The sequence below is a fragment of the Psittacula echo genome (assembly GCF_963264785.1).
Source record: "Psittacula echo genome assembly, chromosome: 3".
NCBI classification, from domain to species: domain Eukaryota; kingdom Metazoa; phylum Chordata; class Aves; order Psittaciformes; family Psittacidae; genus Psittacula; species Psittacula echo.
This window is the reverse complement of record NC_137736.1, coordinates 31,565,727-31,583,944: the sequence shown is the minus strand read 5'-3', so window position 1 is coordinate 31,583,944 and position 18,218 is coordinate 31,565,727. Positions and strand designations below refer to the sequence as shown.

The following is an 18,218-nucleotide window of genomic DNA, read 5'->3' as shown; positions in this document are numbered from 1 at the left end:
ACTGTATTTTTCTACTTCACTGTATCTCTCCTCAATTAGTCCTCCAAAATCTTCAGTCTTGTCAAAACTGGGAACTTCTTTTTCACTTGGATAGCAGGCAGAGGGGGACAAGAAGTATCACAGCTGCTGGTCATCCTTGCTACTGGTCCCCTTTCTTCTCTTCCTCCAACTACAGTGAGCCTGGCTGCAACAATACGTCCTCTGCCCCACCCAGCCTCAAGGACCAGATGCCTGTATATGCAGCAGGGTTTAAGGATCAAACTCTTAGCCACAATGCTAAACCAGTAAGTTACTATGCACTACTCTGTAGCAAGGGGAACTCTTCAGCATAATAAATCCCACATTGCAGACTCTTACCATGCAGATGCTTTTGCAGATGTTTTCACAGCTTCATTTTCATACTGTTTGACAAGCTCATCCAGGTTTTTACATATCTGTACAACAAATGGTGCCACAGTCCAGCCTAAGGACTTCCCAAAATAGGGCAGGGAACATGTCACTAAGGCTACCCAGGTGGGATGCATCCCATGGCCATACTCCGGTTGCAATCCTCTAACCACAGCAGAGACAAATAATCCCTGTGAAGTTATTGGGTGTGGATAGACATATTGCATTGCGCCAATAGACTGCTGGAAATTAAGAGCCTGCTGCCATTCCTTAGAGAGGTCTGGCTGATTCTCCTGCTCCCCATGAGTCTGTCCAAGATGGTGCTCCAAGACAATCAATACCTGCAAAAGCTTCAGCAACTCAATCTGGAGTGGGTGTTCACTCCATATTTGATCGTGCCCAAAATTTATTAGGCTCTCTTCAAAGAGTTCTTCTTCAGGAACATTATTAGCTCCATCTGCCATAAGAAGCTCATACCGCTTCTGACTTATATACATAGATGCAGACAAAGAAAGAAGAACAAACTCCTGAATTTTGCATCTTCCTAGCAAATCGCGTATGAACTCGACATTCTTGTTCTCTGCTGCCTTTGCCATGGTAGCTAGCTGGGTCATCATTCTAATCAGTACTTCCACACTTTTAACCTGAACATCTCTGTTGCCAAGCACATCTCGGTGTGTGACCTTCAAGTAGCATGGATAATATGAGCGCAGAAAACTGAGACAGAGGTAAGTGAGCAGTTCTATTAGAAGAGAATGGGGACACATGGTTGGGGACTGAGTCTGGAGCTTGCCATAAAAACTCTGCCCTACAAGAGCTTCCTGATGGCGAGCTAAGAGATTGTAAATAAGATTCAAATGGGCTGTGGAGCTGGTATCCATACTTGTAGTAGCTACAGCTTCAATAAATTCTTTAGGGTTTGTTTTAAGCACTGCCTCCAGAACAGAAAAAGCATACAATACCCTCTTAGAATCATAAGGCTGCAAATATAGCAGCATGTGTTTGAACAGAGCTTCAATCATCTCCTGTTTTTCCTTCTGTTGCTTGAGCAACCTAGAATTGGTAATTTCCTGGAGCTCCAAGTCCACCTCTTCATCACTTGACAGAGACTCTGACGCTTGAGTCCTCTCAGAGTCAGCACGTACAAGGTTTAGCGCTGCACTGGATTTGGAGCTTTCAGGAAGGAACGCACTGAGCAGACTTGCATGGTTTGTGGTCTCTTTGACATCAGTTGCAGCACTGTCATTGTCCTCATTGCTCACTTCTTGCAGCTCCAGAGAAGGAGAAAAAGAGGATGTATTTTCACTGTCATGGCCAGTGCTGGTGTCTGCTGATTCTGTGTGCTCACTATTATCTTGGTCACCATATGCTTCATGTAAGGTAACTGGATTATAAGAGCCACCATTTTCAGGCTGTTCAGCTTTTAACTCCAGCTTCTCTGGGTCTTTTTCCACTTCTGCCCAAATTGCTTCTCTATCCACAGTAGTAAACTGACTCAATGGAAGGTTTTCCTCGGAATTGCTCTCAGAGATGCCAGACTCTTTCAAAGAGGCATTTTTCTTGCAAAGCAAATCACGTATATCTTCTGGAAAAAAAAAATTACTTGTTTTTGGGTTTGTTTTTCAAAAAGAGCACACAATTTTCAATTTCACATACAGAAACACAGAACAGTTTGGGTTGTAGACTACCTTTAAAGATCATATAGAACAAAACATGCTTTATATTGAAGACATCATTGTAAGAAAAAAGAAAAGATTACAAAGCTCTCTGCTCTAGTATTAATTGTAACGAGTTAAACTAAAAAAAATTAAAAAGTAATTGGTTAAGGCAAGAATTATGTATTTTACTTTTAAGTGCTTGAGCAGTGCTAACCTATAGTATGTGCAAGAGAACAGGATCAAAACATTAAGCTGTTTCACTTATGCTATGACTCCCTAGATGTGACAAATTTCTTTTATGCTTCCTGAGCATAAAATGTTTGTTGAGATCAGAAGGGAAATGAGAAGGGTAGCAACAGAGGAACTGTGTCTGTATAGCATCTAATAAACAGGTCCCTTTGGATGCTATAAATGTCTGTCATCTAACTATTTGCCAATCAAGACAGAAAACCAATTATGCAAGCTGACAGCCAGATTAACAGTAATGAGACAGACAGCGACAAGGAAGTTTCTTTACACAAATCTACCAGACACTTCTCCACCGTCTTCCTGCTCTGCTCCAGAAGCAACCTTCGCTACTCGGGCCAAATGGTGCAGCGTCTCATATCCATACCATTCTCAGCAATCCCAAACCTGAACAGACTGACAGCCTTCACAGGACTTTGAACTTGGAGCAAACCCTGGCTCCATGCCTATCTTGGTCTTCCTCAGGTGCTCCCCACAGGTGTCTATCACACTTGTCACACACATTGTGAATCACGTATGACAAACAGATCATATGTGGTTCACAATGGTTCTTATTATGGGTCTTAAAATGGACATCTTCCAGCTGTCAAATTCAGCTTGTCCATGTAAAGACGTCCTGCCACATTCTTAACTTTGGGTGGCTGAAGGTCATCTTCTATTCCAAACATCTCTTTTTGCTTCTGCATCCTAGCTTGGGGGATCCTTGAGACATATGCCACAAGGGCTCAGCTCTCCTCTTGAACCAAGGCAGATCCTCTTCAGACAAATACATTTTACTTTTTAGAAGTTAGCAGAATTAGAAGGGAGGTTTTGTGTGCTGTGCCCTAGACAGCAAGATGTTCCTCACAACCTCTGGTTATTAACACAATGCTGAGGGAATCATTAACAAAAAATATTCTGAAAAAAATAATTTGCTATGAGGGTGCATTGTGTTCAAGGGCAAGACTGGGTGGAGAGAGTAAAATTTGCCTGTCCATCCTACCTAGACAGGTAACCTGTCATCCTACTGAGACAATTCCTGGACTGACACAGTCACCAAACTGCTCCTGGATTTCATTTGGTTGCAGACCTAGTTTTGCTAGAGAAGGGATCCTGTACACAGTGAACACACATGCAGTGTGGATCATCTGGGAATGGCAATGAGAAGCGTGGCACAAGATCCCAGAGCAAAGCAGGGAGCAATCCAAACTAACAGTGTAGGTGCAGTCACCATAACAGAAATGATCATTAGGCTTTCAAGTAGCATATCTTACTCCTGAACTCTGTTTTAGGCATCACTACGGGTACTAGGATGAGGAGGAATCTATGGAACTGATGCAAGACAACTCAGGGTAACAGGATGCCATTGTATTTCAGAGATTGCCTTCAGTAGGCGTTCAGGAGTATACAGTGCTATATTAGCACTTAGAATTTTAGTCCAAGAACAGTTTTACCTGCTGAATTTTTCTGTTTGATGTAGTGAATGGACGTGCGCTGTGTCTTTGGATGAAGCAGCAGCAGCAGGACTGGTTCAAGAATCCGTGCAACATCATTAAGTGAAAGAGCACGGATCAGCCAGCCCTGTGCTGCAGCACCAATTGCGCCATCTGAACAATTGAGACTGTCCAGTACCACAAACAGAGACCTGAGTGGAGAAATCAGAATGAAGAAGTACAATTGAAATCCCTAAAAAGGTTAATGCAAACAACAAAATAGTGGCAGGGAACAGACATAGTGCATGTTCAAGTAAGAACTAGTCAATGGCTCATGTCTGCTAATGATAACTTGATCATGCACATTTTTTGGAACTGAGGTCAAGTACACATGCATTTGTAAAAGCAAGGTCAGACATGTACTCACACTCTAGAAGAGCAGCATATTTTAAAGTTCTTTTACATATTTATTTAGACAGATTCTTAATGCTTTTGCCCCATTTAATACAAGGTTATGGTCTTGTAAATAGGAACTAAAACTATAAGATTTTTCATAAGTAGCTGGTTCTATTTTCTTTGGAAATAAAAAATGCGTAATGCAGAAACTTGTCTGCAAGCTACTCATTTGAAGCTCTTTCTATAGAAACTTTCTTCATACAAGAAAGTGCACCACGCATACAAGGTACCCCATGCTTTGCAAATGTAATAAGATCTCCCTTTTGCTCTTGTTTCTTTTTTTGTTTCTACAGAGAACCTTTTCCTACCTCAGAAAAAAGAACATAAAAAGCATGATATAGTTAAACACATAAATGTAAGTCCAAGCCAGTGGAAATGGAAAATACCTATCAAAGGACCGATTGTGAGAAGTCACTCTGCTGCCTTGGATCTCTCTGGTCAGGTGCCACATGACAGAGAATCTGAACAGCGCTTCCAGCCTTGTCCCCTGTGCAAGGAAACAAGACAGATACATAATTTTTACAGCATTCATCTCTGAATAAAATTTTAGTGATTTTTAAACCTCTAGCAGAACAATACCTATTGTGTAGGTGACTGCTAATCCTTCTCAGGTAGTTTTCTATCTTGGGATAGACTAAATCAGAATGCCATATACCCATGAATGCCAACCAAAACGCAACAGCCACAGTGTTAATAGGAGCAAGAAAAGATGTGCCGATACACCAAAAATGTATTTCAGGGCTCTGGTGTATAAACACTTTAGTCTTGGTTCGGTGCTGGGGAGGTTTAAAAGTTGGATGACAAATGGGAAGACACTGGTATATTAGGTAGTGTTTGTTATTGGTAATTTTGTTTGAAAGCTCTTAAAAGATTTCCAAACGCTTAAGTTTCAAAATTGTAAGAGCAAATGTCTGAAAACAATACTGAAGTCTGAAGGTTGCTATTTAAAGTTTTATTGTGCAAGGCACTTCTCACAAATACGTTGTAAGCTATTTAATAACTATCCTGACTATTAAACTTAGTCATTAAACTAGGTAAGTAAAATAATTAATAACTGAGTCACTTAAAATACAGCTTACTTATTATGAAAACTAAATGCTGAGCCAACATTAGGTTGACATACATTTACAAAGCAATAAAATCTTTCATTGGAATATGCAGTTTACAATATGAACATAAAATAAAATTGGTTTAGAGCTTTTGGTGGACCTGGGTCAGTTTGGAAACACTGGCAAAAACTGCAAGCTTTTAGATACTACATGATTTGGGCTGAAACTGAAAAAGCTCCAGTGACTGAACTTGTATCCAGGGATTAAGTTAGCAGTATTCCTGTGATGAATAAATTCCAGGGAATTGTAAAGGCATGAACAGAGTCTGTCAGACTCTTGGAAGATAGCAAGACCATGGAAGTGAAGACATGAGGTGGAAGGGAACTGAAAGCAGACTGAGAAGCACTGGAATAACTCTACAGTGATGAAGGGCGTTCAGTGAATAAAGGACTTACTTTATCACGATCCAAAAGTGCATGGCAGATAATGTCTTCGCAGATATTTGCTGATGGTGCCAAGCAGTGTAGCCTGTAGAACAGCTCCACACATGCAATATGATGCTCTCGTGTCTCTTTGTTCAGCTGATTCCAGAGCACGCAGGCTACTCTCTAGGAAAAATAACATCAACAAGTAATTTATATTAATAATAGTAATTTATTCCCTAACTTAAAAGCTTTCCATTGCGTAAACCCTCTCTACCACCAAAAGACATTTCCAAATCGCCTTAGTTTAGCAAGGAGCAAAAATTCAGGTTATACACTCAGACCTAAGGGAATGTAGCTCTCTGACCCTAGTAGAACAGATAATTCAAGTGTATGTGCATGAGAAGGTAAGAAAAGCATTTCTGTTTCTATTTTCTGGGTCAAAACTTAACAGATTGTTCATGTGTCAAGCACAGCAACTGGAAACACAGTAATTAAGAAAAAGATCTTGGAACCAACACTCATACCAACACTAATATCAAAAAGTGTTCAGGAGAAGGAAAGAATCTTTCCTTCTAAAACCAAGGAGGATTATTATTCAGCCATTAACATTTTCTCTTATCTGAAAACTTAGAGTGGTATCAAAGTTTCCCAAAGCATAGTTTTCAACCTAATGAAACCAAACCCTTCAAGTCAGAAATCAAATATATCTACCCCCGAGAATTTGGGCACAAAACCCAAATAGCAATTTGAAAATAACCTTTCACTTTTGAACATTCTGTTGAGAAGCACATGCAGAAGAATGCAATTGCTTTGCAATGCTTGTGAAAGCAAAAAAAAGCAGTGTGTCACTGTTACACAACCATCCTGCCCCCAACATCCATTCAAATAACATTTGCTTTCCCACACCATCCTTAGAGGTTCAATGCAGTTGGGCAGTAAAAAAGGAAAAGCAAATTGACACCTGGTAGAAATCTGTTTTCTCTGAGATGATCTTTAGGACTCCAGGAGCAATGGGAGGAAGGGTGACCATCTGTAGCTTTCCAAAGAAGGGGTTGTGGCCAGACACTTTGTATCTCTTCATTCTATCTTCTATCACAAGCGCCAGTGACTGGGAATGGTTGATCACCTCCAGCAGCGTGAAGATGGACACATTTTGAACATAGCAGTCATTTACACAACAGCATATTGTCATTAAGGATTTCAGCCACAGAGGGAAGCTGGCATCACAACCTTCCCAGAGGATAAGTGAAAAAAAAAAAAAAAAAAAAAAAAAAAAAAAAAATATTTTTTTTTTTAATAATCACAAGGTTGTGTTCCTATTTCCAAGAATCCTTCAACCAAGCTCACAGGACCAAGAGTCAAAAATGACTGCCCAAATCCTACTGCCATGCTATCATCAAGTCCCTTCAGGAGAGACTTGCTTCAGAGCAAGTTATATTCTTTTACCTATTTCTCCCAGCAGAAAGCTCTTGCAGGACCTTGGTAACCCAGTAACTAATGGATTTATGCTTACCATTTTATGCTTACTCACACCTAGTTTTTACAGCTGCTGCTTTCCAGCTCTCATTGTCAAAACCCACAGTGGTCTGCTGATCCAAGGATGCTCTTTCACATAAAATTGAGGCATATCAGTTCAGAAAGAGTGAAGCACCCAAAGAACCGATATGGCTAACATCAAGTCAAGCCATCTTTGCCTCTCCTGAGTGAATAATCAGATACATTTTTATTAAGACTTGACTGGAGACAGTCTAAAGTATGAGTTCTGGCTTCAAACTCAAATGCTTTAACTGCTTTACTATCACAACTGCTTTACTATCACAATTAGCCCAGAACTTCATTATCAGAGGTCTTCTCTTTCTGTCTTTAAACCTTACTGTGCTCTTCAGGATGTGCAGTTGAAAAGAATTTTGAAAATAAACTTCTATAACTCTAGGATGATATTTCAAAGAAACATAACTATGATGCTTTCATAGACGTGTAAGTTGAGCTATGCTGCTGACCACATGCAAGGCACTGCAAATATGCAAACATCCATGTCAGGCAGACAACTCGCCCATGTAGATGATGGGCATATCATCACATCACTGAGGAAGACAGCAGAAATTTGCAGTGAGGTGAGGTAAGAACTCAATTATCCAGTTTCTCACCTTTCTATACACTACAAGCCTATCTTGTCAACTAGTCTTCACGCCAATAACTGCTTCTGTTAAAGCTAATGAATGAAATTGAACTCCCAGAACAAATAGGCCCACCAGTTATACAAGATTATTCTTTCTTGGCTTACATTGGATTGGACTCCTTTGCATTCTGAGGTTTACGGAAAGAGCTTATTTTGCTTCTGGTATGGTTCAGAGCTCCAGTTTTCTACCTACACCCATCTTCCTCTAACACAACAGATTTCCTGAAAACCCTGAACCATGCCACAAGGCTAGAGGCCAGAAGGTCTTTGCATCCCTTCAGCTACAAGTTTTGTAGGGAAAGCTTTCAAAAGAATGTGAATTATAAAGCTTGGTAAAAATTGTCCCTCAGCTGCAAGACAAAAAACACATGCTGATGTGGGTAAGTCTTCAATTCACATGCAACTTGCCTTCAGCCCTGTCAAAAGACATTACTACTGGCCCATGTCACACAGCTCACACTGCTATTCTCTAATGTTCAAGTTTCCTAGTAAAGAATCTTTTCTTACCAGAAACCTGAAATAGAGAGAGATACAACTGTTCCATTTCTTCCTCCGAAAGATAGACTGGGAACGTGGTACAATCCAACAAAAGGTGACAAGCTGCAGAGAAAGCTTCCTTGCAGTCACCTCTAAGGGGTCCCAAGACAAGCATCACTTGTTCAAAGTCCCATTCTTCTTCTTCCTTTTCCTTTTTATTACCAGAGTTGTGGTCAGAAGGAAGAGGATTAGAACTCTTGTTCTTGAACGGTGACCCTCGAACTGAGAACAAGTCTGAAAGCATTTGTTTAAACTGAGGTACAGTGATTTGCTTTGCATCCCATGGGCTCTTCTTCTTGCTACCACTTTCAGGCAATCTGTAGCCATTCTCTTTTTTCTCTTTTCCACTCAGATTCATTGCTGAGATGCTTTCATTATTTGTTTCTTGAAATTGCATCCCAAAAATGTATTTACTGGAAAACTTGGCAATCAGCTCTTGGATGCAATATAAAGTCTTCTGAATGCTCCCCCCTTTCTTCCATAGATCATCTCTCTCAAGGGTCACAGTTGGCACCCCCAAGTGCTGAGAGAGCTCTGGAGAGGAAGTACTTAGACCAATTCCACTGTCTTCTGACTTCAGGGGAGGGAATGAAGTCTCATCCTCCTCCTGCAGCACAGACTTAGTCTCCAAGGTTATGTCCACATTTTCCTTTTTCACTGGGCTCTAAAACAGGAATGCTAATGTGGTTAATGTTGCACTGCATAGACCATTTTAAACCACATAGAACTGTGGCAGGTACTAGGGAAGAGCAATGACAGAAAAATCCCCAAACCCTAGTATTTGCAATTTCCAGATTACTTTTACAAAATCATGAGACATAGCTATTTGTAAGCAGTTAATTTCAATTGCATTTAAAACCTAACAAATGTTTGTATAATCCTCACACCTTGATTCATCAAACACCAACAGATCCACAGATACAAATGGGAATGTTTCCTTAAAATCAGTTCACCACTAGAACAGTATTACATATGTTGGATTATTTCTACTCAAATGCATGTATCTGTTCTACTGAAAAATTTTGTCAGGCTGTGCTTATGTGATTGCTTTATGCCATCTATTCCTCACTCCCTATCATGGTCTTTTCACACAAAAAATACCACATTGTGTTAAACTAAAATATTGATTGAAAACCTTGCAAACGTAACCAGCTGTAAAGCTGGGCTTGATTTGGCAACTCGAATCTTTAGCAACTGCATTATACTGAGTGCTTTTCAAAATCATTGAGATCACATTCCTCTGAAGACGTAGGATTATAGCTCCAGTTTCAGAAGAGACTATATACTCCTTCACTGTCACAAATAATTCACACGCCAGAACTTAAAACCCAGTAAGTCTAACAAGGCAGCAGATAGCTCTGGAAAGGGCCAAAGAAGGTAGTTTCAAAAATCTTTATTGCTGCAGTTATTGTGTAGGTTTAAGTTAAGAGAATTAGCATTTTAAAATGTTATGTCACTAACAATTTCAAACATCTACAAGTAGTTGAAAACCACCTACCCCATTTCCACTTCCTGTCTCAATGTCCAAATAAGACGGAGGCATTTGCACTTTGCTAAGCACCTTAAAACAGGTCTTTAAGGCATGAGTGAGTTCTGGTAAACCTAATACTTCCATATTTTCCAGGAGAGACTGCACCATATAACTGAGCATCTGTGGAAGATACTGAGTCTGCACTTCAGAGTAGAGTTCCTAAAATAAATAAGCGTCATTTAAGATAGTTATCACATATTACTGTCTATATTCATATTTCTGTCTGTATTCAATACTGTCATATTCAGCTGTCTAACAACACAGGTCAGTACTTGATAAATTCAGTTCATGAATTGGTAACCTGTACAAACTTACTTAAGCACTATTCCTCTTTCTTCATTCTACATGATGAACACCAAATCATACTCTAAAAATCTTATTATAGCTAGCCAGCTACTAAGAGACCAAAAAGTCCCAGGAAATTATTTATCAAGATGCAAAAAGTACACTTTTTCATTCCCTTGACAGAATCACCATATTTTAAAATGTAGTTTTTATTTTGCTAGGCAAATAGCATGGGTAGCCACACACAAGTCAGCAGGGCATAGCATGCATATGTACACATATGTCAATTTGCCCATTTTCATCTTAGGTAATCACAATATGAATTATTTGATTTTAAGTTTCTTAAGACTTCGAAGCAGTTAGTTTAATGTTGCCTTACCAAAGGAATCACATCAAGAAGAAACACCAACAGTGTGCAGAGCTCTGAAATTGTAGGAGGAGTGCTAATATTTTCAAGAGGATATCTCGTCTGTGTGGATTTGTTTCTGGATGAAGAGAAACATTATTATGTAAGCTTTTTTCCTGTCAAAATTCTTATTGCAATAAAAAGCTTCATTAAACTCAGCACAAAACACTGAACAACCAGGTTTTCTGAAGCAAAGTAAAATTGAACTTCTATAGCAAGATAAAAAATTCTGTCAAAACCACCTTATCGTAGCTTCCATGTAGGATACTACAGCGCTTCTAATTTTCAGATCGAATCTCTACGCAATCTTACTGAAGTATACTCTTCTCCCTTGTATTTAGAAACCAATAAAAAGATAGATCTCTCTATTTTTCTTCAAAACCCTCTTGTTCTTCCAAGAAAGACCTCTCAGCCTCCCTTTCCAAACCTTTTTCTCCTCTGTCATTTTAAAAATAATTTCTTTTGTTCTCAGGTTGCTACTTTCCATCTAATCATTTACCTGTTTGCATTTTTAATTACTTTAGGATGCAACTTGCATATTTGTCTAATTCTAACATGTGTTTTGTCCCTTACAGAATTTAAATGTTTCAGTAAACACTATTATCTTACACTAATAGCTTTTAAGTGGCATTTCTAAGAGGAACACTACTGTTTGACAACATAAACACCTGAAACATTCTTCAAAACATTTGGTCATGTAATCCCAAAGAAAATCTGTGTTTAAGGATGTGATCAACAAATTGACTGTCTTGACGATTTCTGAAGCATTTTTGTTCTCTTTTATTGCACTGTGTGAAAGGAAAAAAAAAAAAAAAAAGAAACACATGTTAGTGAAGATTCTAAGAGCATGCACATCACAGTACTAGCTGATGCATTCTGAAAACTTCTCCCCCTTTCTCTACAGGCTAAATGATATTGATTGTTTTAGATCAAGGACTAAGTTATTCTGGAACAGCTAGAGTTTAAGCATCTGTCGTGGTTTAAGCCCAGCCATGACTACTACTGCTAAACCCAGGACAGCATCTTTCTCCCAGATGAAAGAAATCAAGCCTTCAACTTTGAAAATCAAAAGGCAAAGAGTTCTGTCACCAGACTGATTTTTGGCCGGTATAACTGGGTTTAATCAACACAAATCACATGCATTGTACTCTATTTTCTTTTCTGCTAACGAAATCAATTGTGTGTAGGGAAAAAAGGAAGTAATAGAAAATCTAATTTTCCATACAGAAGGTCACTTTAACAACTTGGCCTTCCTTAAACTGGTCAGATTTTAGTAATTTAGCTTAACATAACTGATACACTTTCAGTTCATAATTGAAAACTGGTAGCTATACCTTGTAAGTATGTTGCCACTTTGATTGTAGCTAAGTTCAAGATCAGAACCAAGCGCATCCTTGCAGTAGGAATAAAACGCTCTAATAACTTCAAGGAAGAGATCCCCAACAACCTGTGGCCCTACAAATGAAGGAAAAAAGAATCTGGTAGGTAGTTGCACCAAAGTGATTGCTAGGCAACTCAGTTGCAAACTTGTATAGGCTTATATTAGGGGTAGGTAGATGAAAAAACAAAACAGTCAGCCAAGTAGGAGAAAAATGCTTTTTAAAATTACAGATTTTCCGGTTACAATAAAATTAAATATGTGGTTAAATATATATATATATATATATGCATGCATAAATTCTACTTAAATATCACCTGTTGTTCATTTTAGGAACTTTAATTAAGTGATGCCTGGAAAGCCATAGTACTGGTTCAACATTACACTTAAGTCACTTCAGTAAGGCACCTACACTGCAATCATTTATAAGTGGCCATAACCATAACCATGAATCTGCAGTTTATGTGCCAAAAATACTCTCCATGTCTGTAACCATAAGAAAAACTATCAGATTTCCTAATACACATTTAACATAGCAGCCTTGATTAAATTTCCAGGGACAGAAGATGGAAAGATCAGCAAATTGAGGCAGTTCAAATGCCACAATATATCTAAAATGCATATTTATACACAGTTTTAAGAGTAAGGTACGAAAGTTAGGTGTGTGGAGACAACTGCATCCAGTTTTCAAGGGTCGCTTTTATTATTTTATCTGAAATCATCTATGAAGGAGGTGAACCAATAATAAGTACAATACCCTAAACATGGAAGCATTTAAAGTAGCATAATGAGTGCTTCTAAAAAGGAAAAGAAAAAAAAAAGTGAGGTCAAAGGTTCCTGTTACGTTTTAGTTTGTACCTTTAAGAAGCCGTACTGCTGAATTCATTTCAAAAGGAAGTGAAAGTCATGTTGACTTAAGGCTTAATAAGTTATATTTTGTGTGCTGACTGGATCAGAAAGATTAAACTGTGTAATGTGGCTCAGCTAAATAACCCTTATTTGTAGTTCCGATTAACACTGATTGTCAGCCAAATAAAGCACACAACAGTTATAGTGTTCATCATCTACTTTCTAAATTAGACTAATCCACAAATTTATAATGTAACAACCCTAGTGTCTTCTTCTGCATTTTTGTCAGGAAATAAAAATGCTGTATATAAGAAGCTTCAATCACAATAGATTTTGGTTTTGAGGTTTGTTTTTGGGGGGGTTCTTTTGCCTTTTTTTTTTTTTTTTTTTTTTTTTTTTTAAACAGCTAAAAGCCAGCTAAAACCAATGGAAGGAAACATTATCACCACTGTCTTACAAACAGACTAACAGCTGCTTCTACTAAGGTAGCATTCATTTGTTAGATAAGAAATAGAGAATCCCTATTGTTCCTGGCAGTGTTTTGATAATTCTTTAACAGGAAATGTGCTTAAAAGTACTTGCCTGACCCGTGAAAGAGGATAAGCTTATCACATACAAGATCCTACAAAACAAACTGCCACCCAAGGGTTTAGTCTCAGTACATGTGTTTTGTTCTAAATCTATATTTAGAACAAAATTTCAAAGATTTGTCCACACATATAGAGTTCTTAACAGCATACTATTAAATTCTAAAACTCTGTCAAGTCATTTTGGCTTAGTTTTTACACACAGAAAGGAGAACTTGACCTTTAAAACAAGGGCCAGCAGAGCCTCACCCTTCTGGCACCGGCAACTTCATGTACACAACAGGACAGACATGTGACAGGGAAGGGGAGGAAACTCTTCATAGCTCAGTCATGAAGTCTCAAACTATAGCTCCCGCAGCAGCATCAGGCTGGCTCAAGCAAGCAGTGCCACTGACAGAGGCACCCCCTAACTCCCCATACCCATGACAGGTTATTTCTAGTTGGAACACCTGCAGGTAAGTGGTACTGTCCACTCTGGCAGCAGTACTACCACACGCTAGTTGCTGTGGGACTACACTGTCTGGAAAAGCAACATGGTCATGAGAGTCTGATGCAAGCGTCTAGGGAGGCCTGCAAGCACAACCAAGCACTAGAAATACCCAGGCAAGAGCAGCGTTGGTGGTTTTCTGCAAAGAAGCCTCTTTATAAGGCAGAACAAAAAGAGGCCTAACAGTGTTTTTAGCAAATAAGCTCAAAGGAATGAATTGAGTGGAATATTGACACGAGGGCAGAAGTAGTTCTTTTTAACAGGTCCCCCAGATTGCAGTTCTGGGCACGGAAGAGTGTTATCCTCACTAGAACAAATCTATACTACAGTGGAGTGCTCTGCAGAAGAGCCAGAGGTAACATGGAGGGGATGCTTGCTCCAAAGCACCATTCTGAATGAGGTCCAAGGCAAGGAACACAGCCCCCTGCACACTAATACACAATGCATGCATATTCAGAATTAGGAAGAATTGTGCAGGGTGTGTCTTAAATCCTGCTGTCAAAGGCAATTGACAGCCAAGTTCTAATAGGCACTAGCAGTCATAACAGAAGTGACAAGCCACATTACCTATTTCAGGTTTGTCAAGGAGACTAACTAGGATGCGGAAGGGTTTCAAATAAGCTTGATGCTGTTCCTCTGTATCAGACTCTGGGAATTTCTGCTGTAAAATTTCAATCAAACTCTAGTAAAAAGAAAACATCAAATTGTTATGCAGAGAAGAGAGAATGACACTTTACTAATACCTGAAGTGTTTCTAAATTTGATTTTGTTTAGTACTGACTACAATTGAATTTCAATTTTCCATTAAGGGTAGACAAATCAATGACATCTTTTCATCATCTGTACTCAAGAGCTGTTGTTATTCAGAGAAGCATTTTTAAATAATTCAGGTAGTTCATCAAAGATGCTACATTTTGGTTTCATTAGATTTCATTCGTATTATAAGTACATCCAATATTTGGATAAATACAGCAGAGCAGTCATTCAGATAGATGAAAATACAACTACCAAAATTACACTATCTATAGGGACAGAAAGTGAAGGACAAACCAAGGAGCACAGTGAACAATTCTAGATTCAGGTTGCACTAACATTTGAGAGGATCACAAATACATCTGTATGCAGCAAACACCAACCTCAACTAAAAGATCTTTAGAGTATTTTCCAAAGAAATAAATAGCATGGTCTTCTGAAGTTGTTGAGTCTGGAGCAAAAGTACCACCTTTAATATCAGAGCCTACAAGATAAACAGAGGCATCAAGAGTACACAGAAACACTACAGTAGAGAGCGCTACACAGATGTCATTTATACAAATATTGAAATTATATTGCATATTTAACCTTTGTAATTTCAACACTTTGCTTGAAACCAACTCACATACTTCCCACCGACAACCCACATATCACAGTTTGAGGTATCCTGATGTGCTAATACTAGACATAAATGAAAACCAAGGCCTGATCCACACATGGGGTCAGCAAGGAATGCCTTCATACAGCTACTTGGCTGCAGCTCTTGCCCTGGTCACTTTTAGCATCTTCATAAGCAGTTAAAAAGAGGCAGATGGGGAGAAGCTATAGCTCTCTTATAGCCCCTCCTTGACAATTAAGCCCATGGGGGAATTAATAGACTATTACTTCCAGAAAAGCAAGGTTAAAATAGCACCCCACTCTTTTTAGTCCAATGAATCACTTCAGAATGAATTGTGGATGAGACTAGAAATAATCAGATACCCTGTGATTCAGGACAGTGAAACGAATTAATCTGTGAAGAGCAGACTTATTTGCCAAATAAATGCTTAATTTTATTAAACAGATACTTAAGTGGCAACTAAACAACACTTTATTTTATCATCATTCATTAACTGCTGAAAAGGTATATTGCAATTTTAAGCACTGACTTTTTTTTTTCCTCTTAGGTATTCAGAATACTGGATATCACTGTATATTGTACAGTACCTAGCAACCATGCATATAATCTTCTATTGAGTGACATGTCTCTTCTCAACAATGTCTGTGTAGCAGCTGACAGAATATAGACCAAGTCAGTCCTGCGCAATAGAATAGTGCTTTCATTGCAGTCCTAGGATGAAAAATAAAGGCATTTCAGCTGCTTATGAACACTGAAACAAGTCAAATAGGTAATGAGGTGTTTTTTGTTTTGTTTTGTTTTTTTTTTTTTTAACAGGTGATATTAATGCTTTGGGGAAAAAAAAAAAAAAAACAATAAAAAAAGCACAACAAACTGTCAACAACAAAATATTCTGTACAGAAAACATCTCAAGAAAGGGAATCTGATTCAATTGTGGTAATTTTCATATTTAAGGTACAGAGCTACAAGTTAAGTTAAAAGTACTAAAGATTTCATTATGTTATAACCGCACACCTAAAATTACTTGTTACTTTCAAAATACTGGCTATACTACCAGGTAAGTTAGAAAATGATGGAGAACAACTCTAGTTTCAAGCAATATTTTCTCTCTAGTCTTTAACAGAAGTATCTTCTTTTAGCACAGACAATTGTAAATGCTGAAATCCTAGTTGAAAAGAAGCTTGATATTTTTTCCACATGCATTTTCTCAGGCCTGAATACTTCAAGAACTTTCCAAATATCATGCAGTAATCACTGTGAAAGCATGAGTCTGAGAAGCAGCAGAGTCTCCTTTACTATTAAAACTGATGGAGGAACAAGAAATTGCAGTATCTGTTTGCTGATTTTGAAGGTACAAAATTCAGACATTTGGCAATAACAGAGGTAGAAGCTGGATTCGTTTCATAGCAGACACTTTCCTGCACAAAGTATGCATGCAACAATACTAAAATAGTCCTCTTACCAAAGCTGTAGAAAATGGGAAGAAGAAGAGAATCACTTCTAGAGTGTTTCTTTGCACAAGGACATTTGAATCCAATACTGATACACACAAAGACTTTATCTGTTAGAGAAAGCACAACAGAGTTTACTTCATGATAGCACTTGAAGTGCAATCACTGTTAATAATCATAAGAAAGCAAGCAAGCAAACTTGGCTACATGTAAGCACTGTTTTTTTAGAGAAGCCATTTAACTCCTACGCACAAAGTGGGTTAAAAAAAATGAACGGGTAGAGAAGAAATGTCAGGTTTATCTTTTGAATTGAAATAGTCAGTCTTTTAAGGCTGTATGCAGTACTGATCACCAAAAACTACAGAAGCTTCAGAAGACTTACATTCTGCAGGCTAACCAAAATCTGCATGGGAGAGTCTCTCCTATATTTCAGGCAAGATGCTCCCCTGAAGTAACAATATTAAGCAATTCTGAAGTGTGGACCTTTCAGACTCTCTTTGTCTCTCTCCAAAATGTTAAGAGCAGATCAGTCTAACTTAATACAGAGAAGGCTTAATTTGCTAGTATGCTTGTATTGTGGTAGATCAAACTGTTCTATGAGGAGCTCAAAGAACTTACTGTGAGCCTATAATCGGTGCCAAGCATGTACTTCTGCTGTTTTCCAGACAGCTCTCTGTTGATGTGACTGACAACAAAAAGAGAAGCAGGCAGCCTGATGGATGGGCCAACCAGGACACTGCCCCAGAGTGCTCCATAGAACACTTCCTGGCCCATCAATAAGGAGAGCTTCAAAAGCAGAGCATCTGTTCTGTACGGAAATATAGTTTGCATGGGAAAACAGATTTTTGTTAGTTCAGTTTGGTATCATAAAAAGGCAATTATACACAGAATTAATATTGACATAATTTATTTGTTTTCCTCATCTTTGTATTATCAGTATTGCCCATTTCACATGAAGATGTCTGCATCTGATTATACAAAACCAGTAAAAAATCCTTTGTTACTGTGCACACTTATTGAAACAAAGCTTCTGTGGATACCTTGGAAACATTGCCAGTAATTATCTGCAAGCATTTAGCTCTGACAAAATTACTGTAGAGGTGTGCAATGTTGAACTGGAAATAACTTAAGATGGTGCTAGATTTTGAAAGCCAATTTAATCAGTCTGGGATCTGGAAGATATCCTACAAATTTGTGCTTAAAAATGAATGGGCTCAATCTGTAAGTCACTGAATGAAGAAAAACATGAGATAAAATAACGCACTGTCAGTTATTGCACACATACTGAAATTAGTTTACAGGTAATAGATATGAAATATCTCTATACTTATATATAATAAATATGAAATGTATACTGAAATTAGTTTACAAGTAATCACATTGGAGGTCCTATGACTGAAGCCACATTTTCTGCTTTTGCCACTCTGTCAGTACTCTGGTGGTTAAACCACAATATTTACTATAATGTAGGAATTAAAACCCCACATGAGGAATGTAGAAGTGAGAAAAGAGGAAGATGTCCA

General features: G+C 38.3%; 1 protein-coding gene across 2 annotated transcripts in view; it reads right to left on the bottom strand.

The window, feature by feature from the left end:
• The window catches only part of DOP1B (DOP1 leucine zipper like protein B), a 51,304-nt gene that overhangs the window by 17,190 nt on the left and 15,896 nt on the right, over positions 1–18,218 (bottom strand). For both annotated transcript variants that reach the window (XR_013956470.1, XM_080613976.1), the window contains exons 5-19: positions 17,314–17,503; positions 16,707–16,805; positions 15,832–15,955; positions 15,009–15,109; positions 14,440–14,554; positions 11,906–12,026; positions 11,240–11,359; positions 10,545–10,650; positions 9,848–10,039; positions 8,320–9,013; positions 6,595–6,863; positions 5,664–5,816; positions 4,546–4,646; positions 3,725–3,915; positions 358–1,972 (exon numbers count right to left, since the gene is read on the bottom strand). Coding sequence is in view for 1 of the 2 variants with exons in the window: in XM_080613976.1 (XP_080470102.1) it covers positions 358–1,972; positions 3,725–3,915; positions 4,546–4,646; positions 5,664–5,816; positions 6,595–6,863; positions 8,320–9,013; positions 9,848–10,039; positions 10,545–10,650; positions 11,240–11,359; positions 11,906–12,026; positions 14,440–14,554; positions 15,009–15,109; positions 15,832–15,955; positions 16,707–16,805; positions 17,314–17,503 (4,191 nt within the window). In the remaining variant the exon portion in view is untranslated. The remainder of the gene's footprint in view (positions 1–357; positions 1,973–3,724; positions 3,916–4,545; positions 4,647–5,663; positions 5,817–6,594; positions 6,864–8,319; positions 9,014–9,847; positions 10,040–10,544; positions 10,651–11,239; positions 11,360–11,905; positions 12,027–14,439; positions 14,555–15,008; positions 15,110–15,831; positions 15,956–16,706; positions 16,806–17,313; positions 17,504–18,218) is intronic.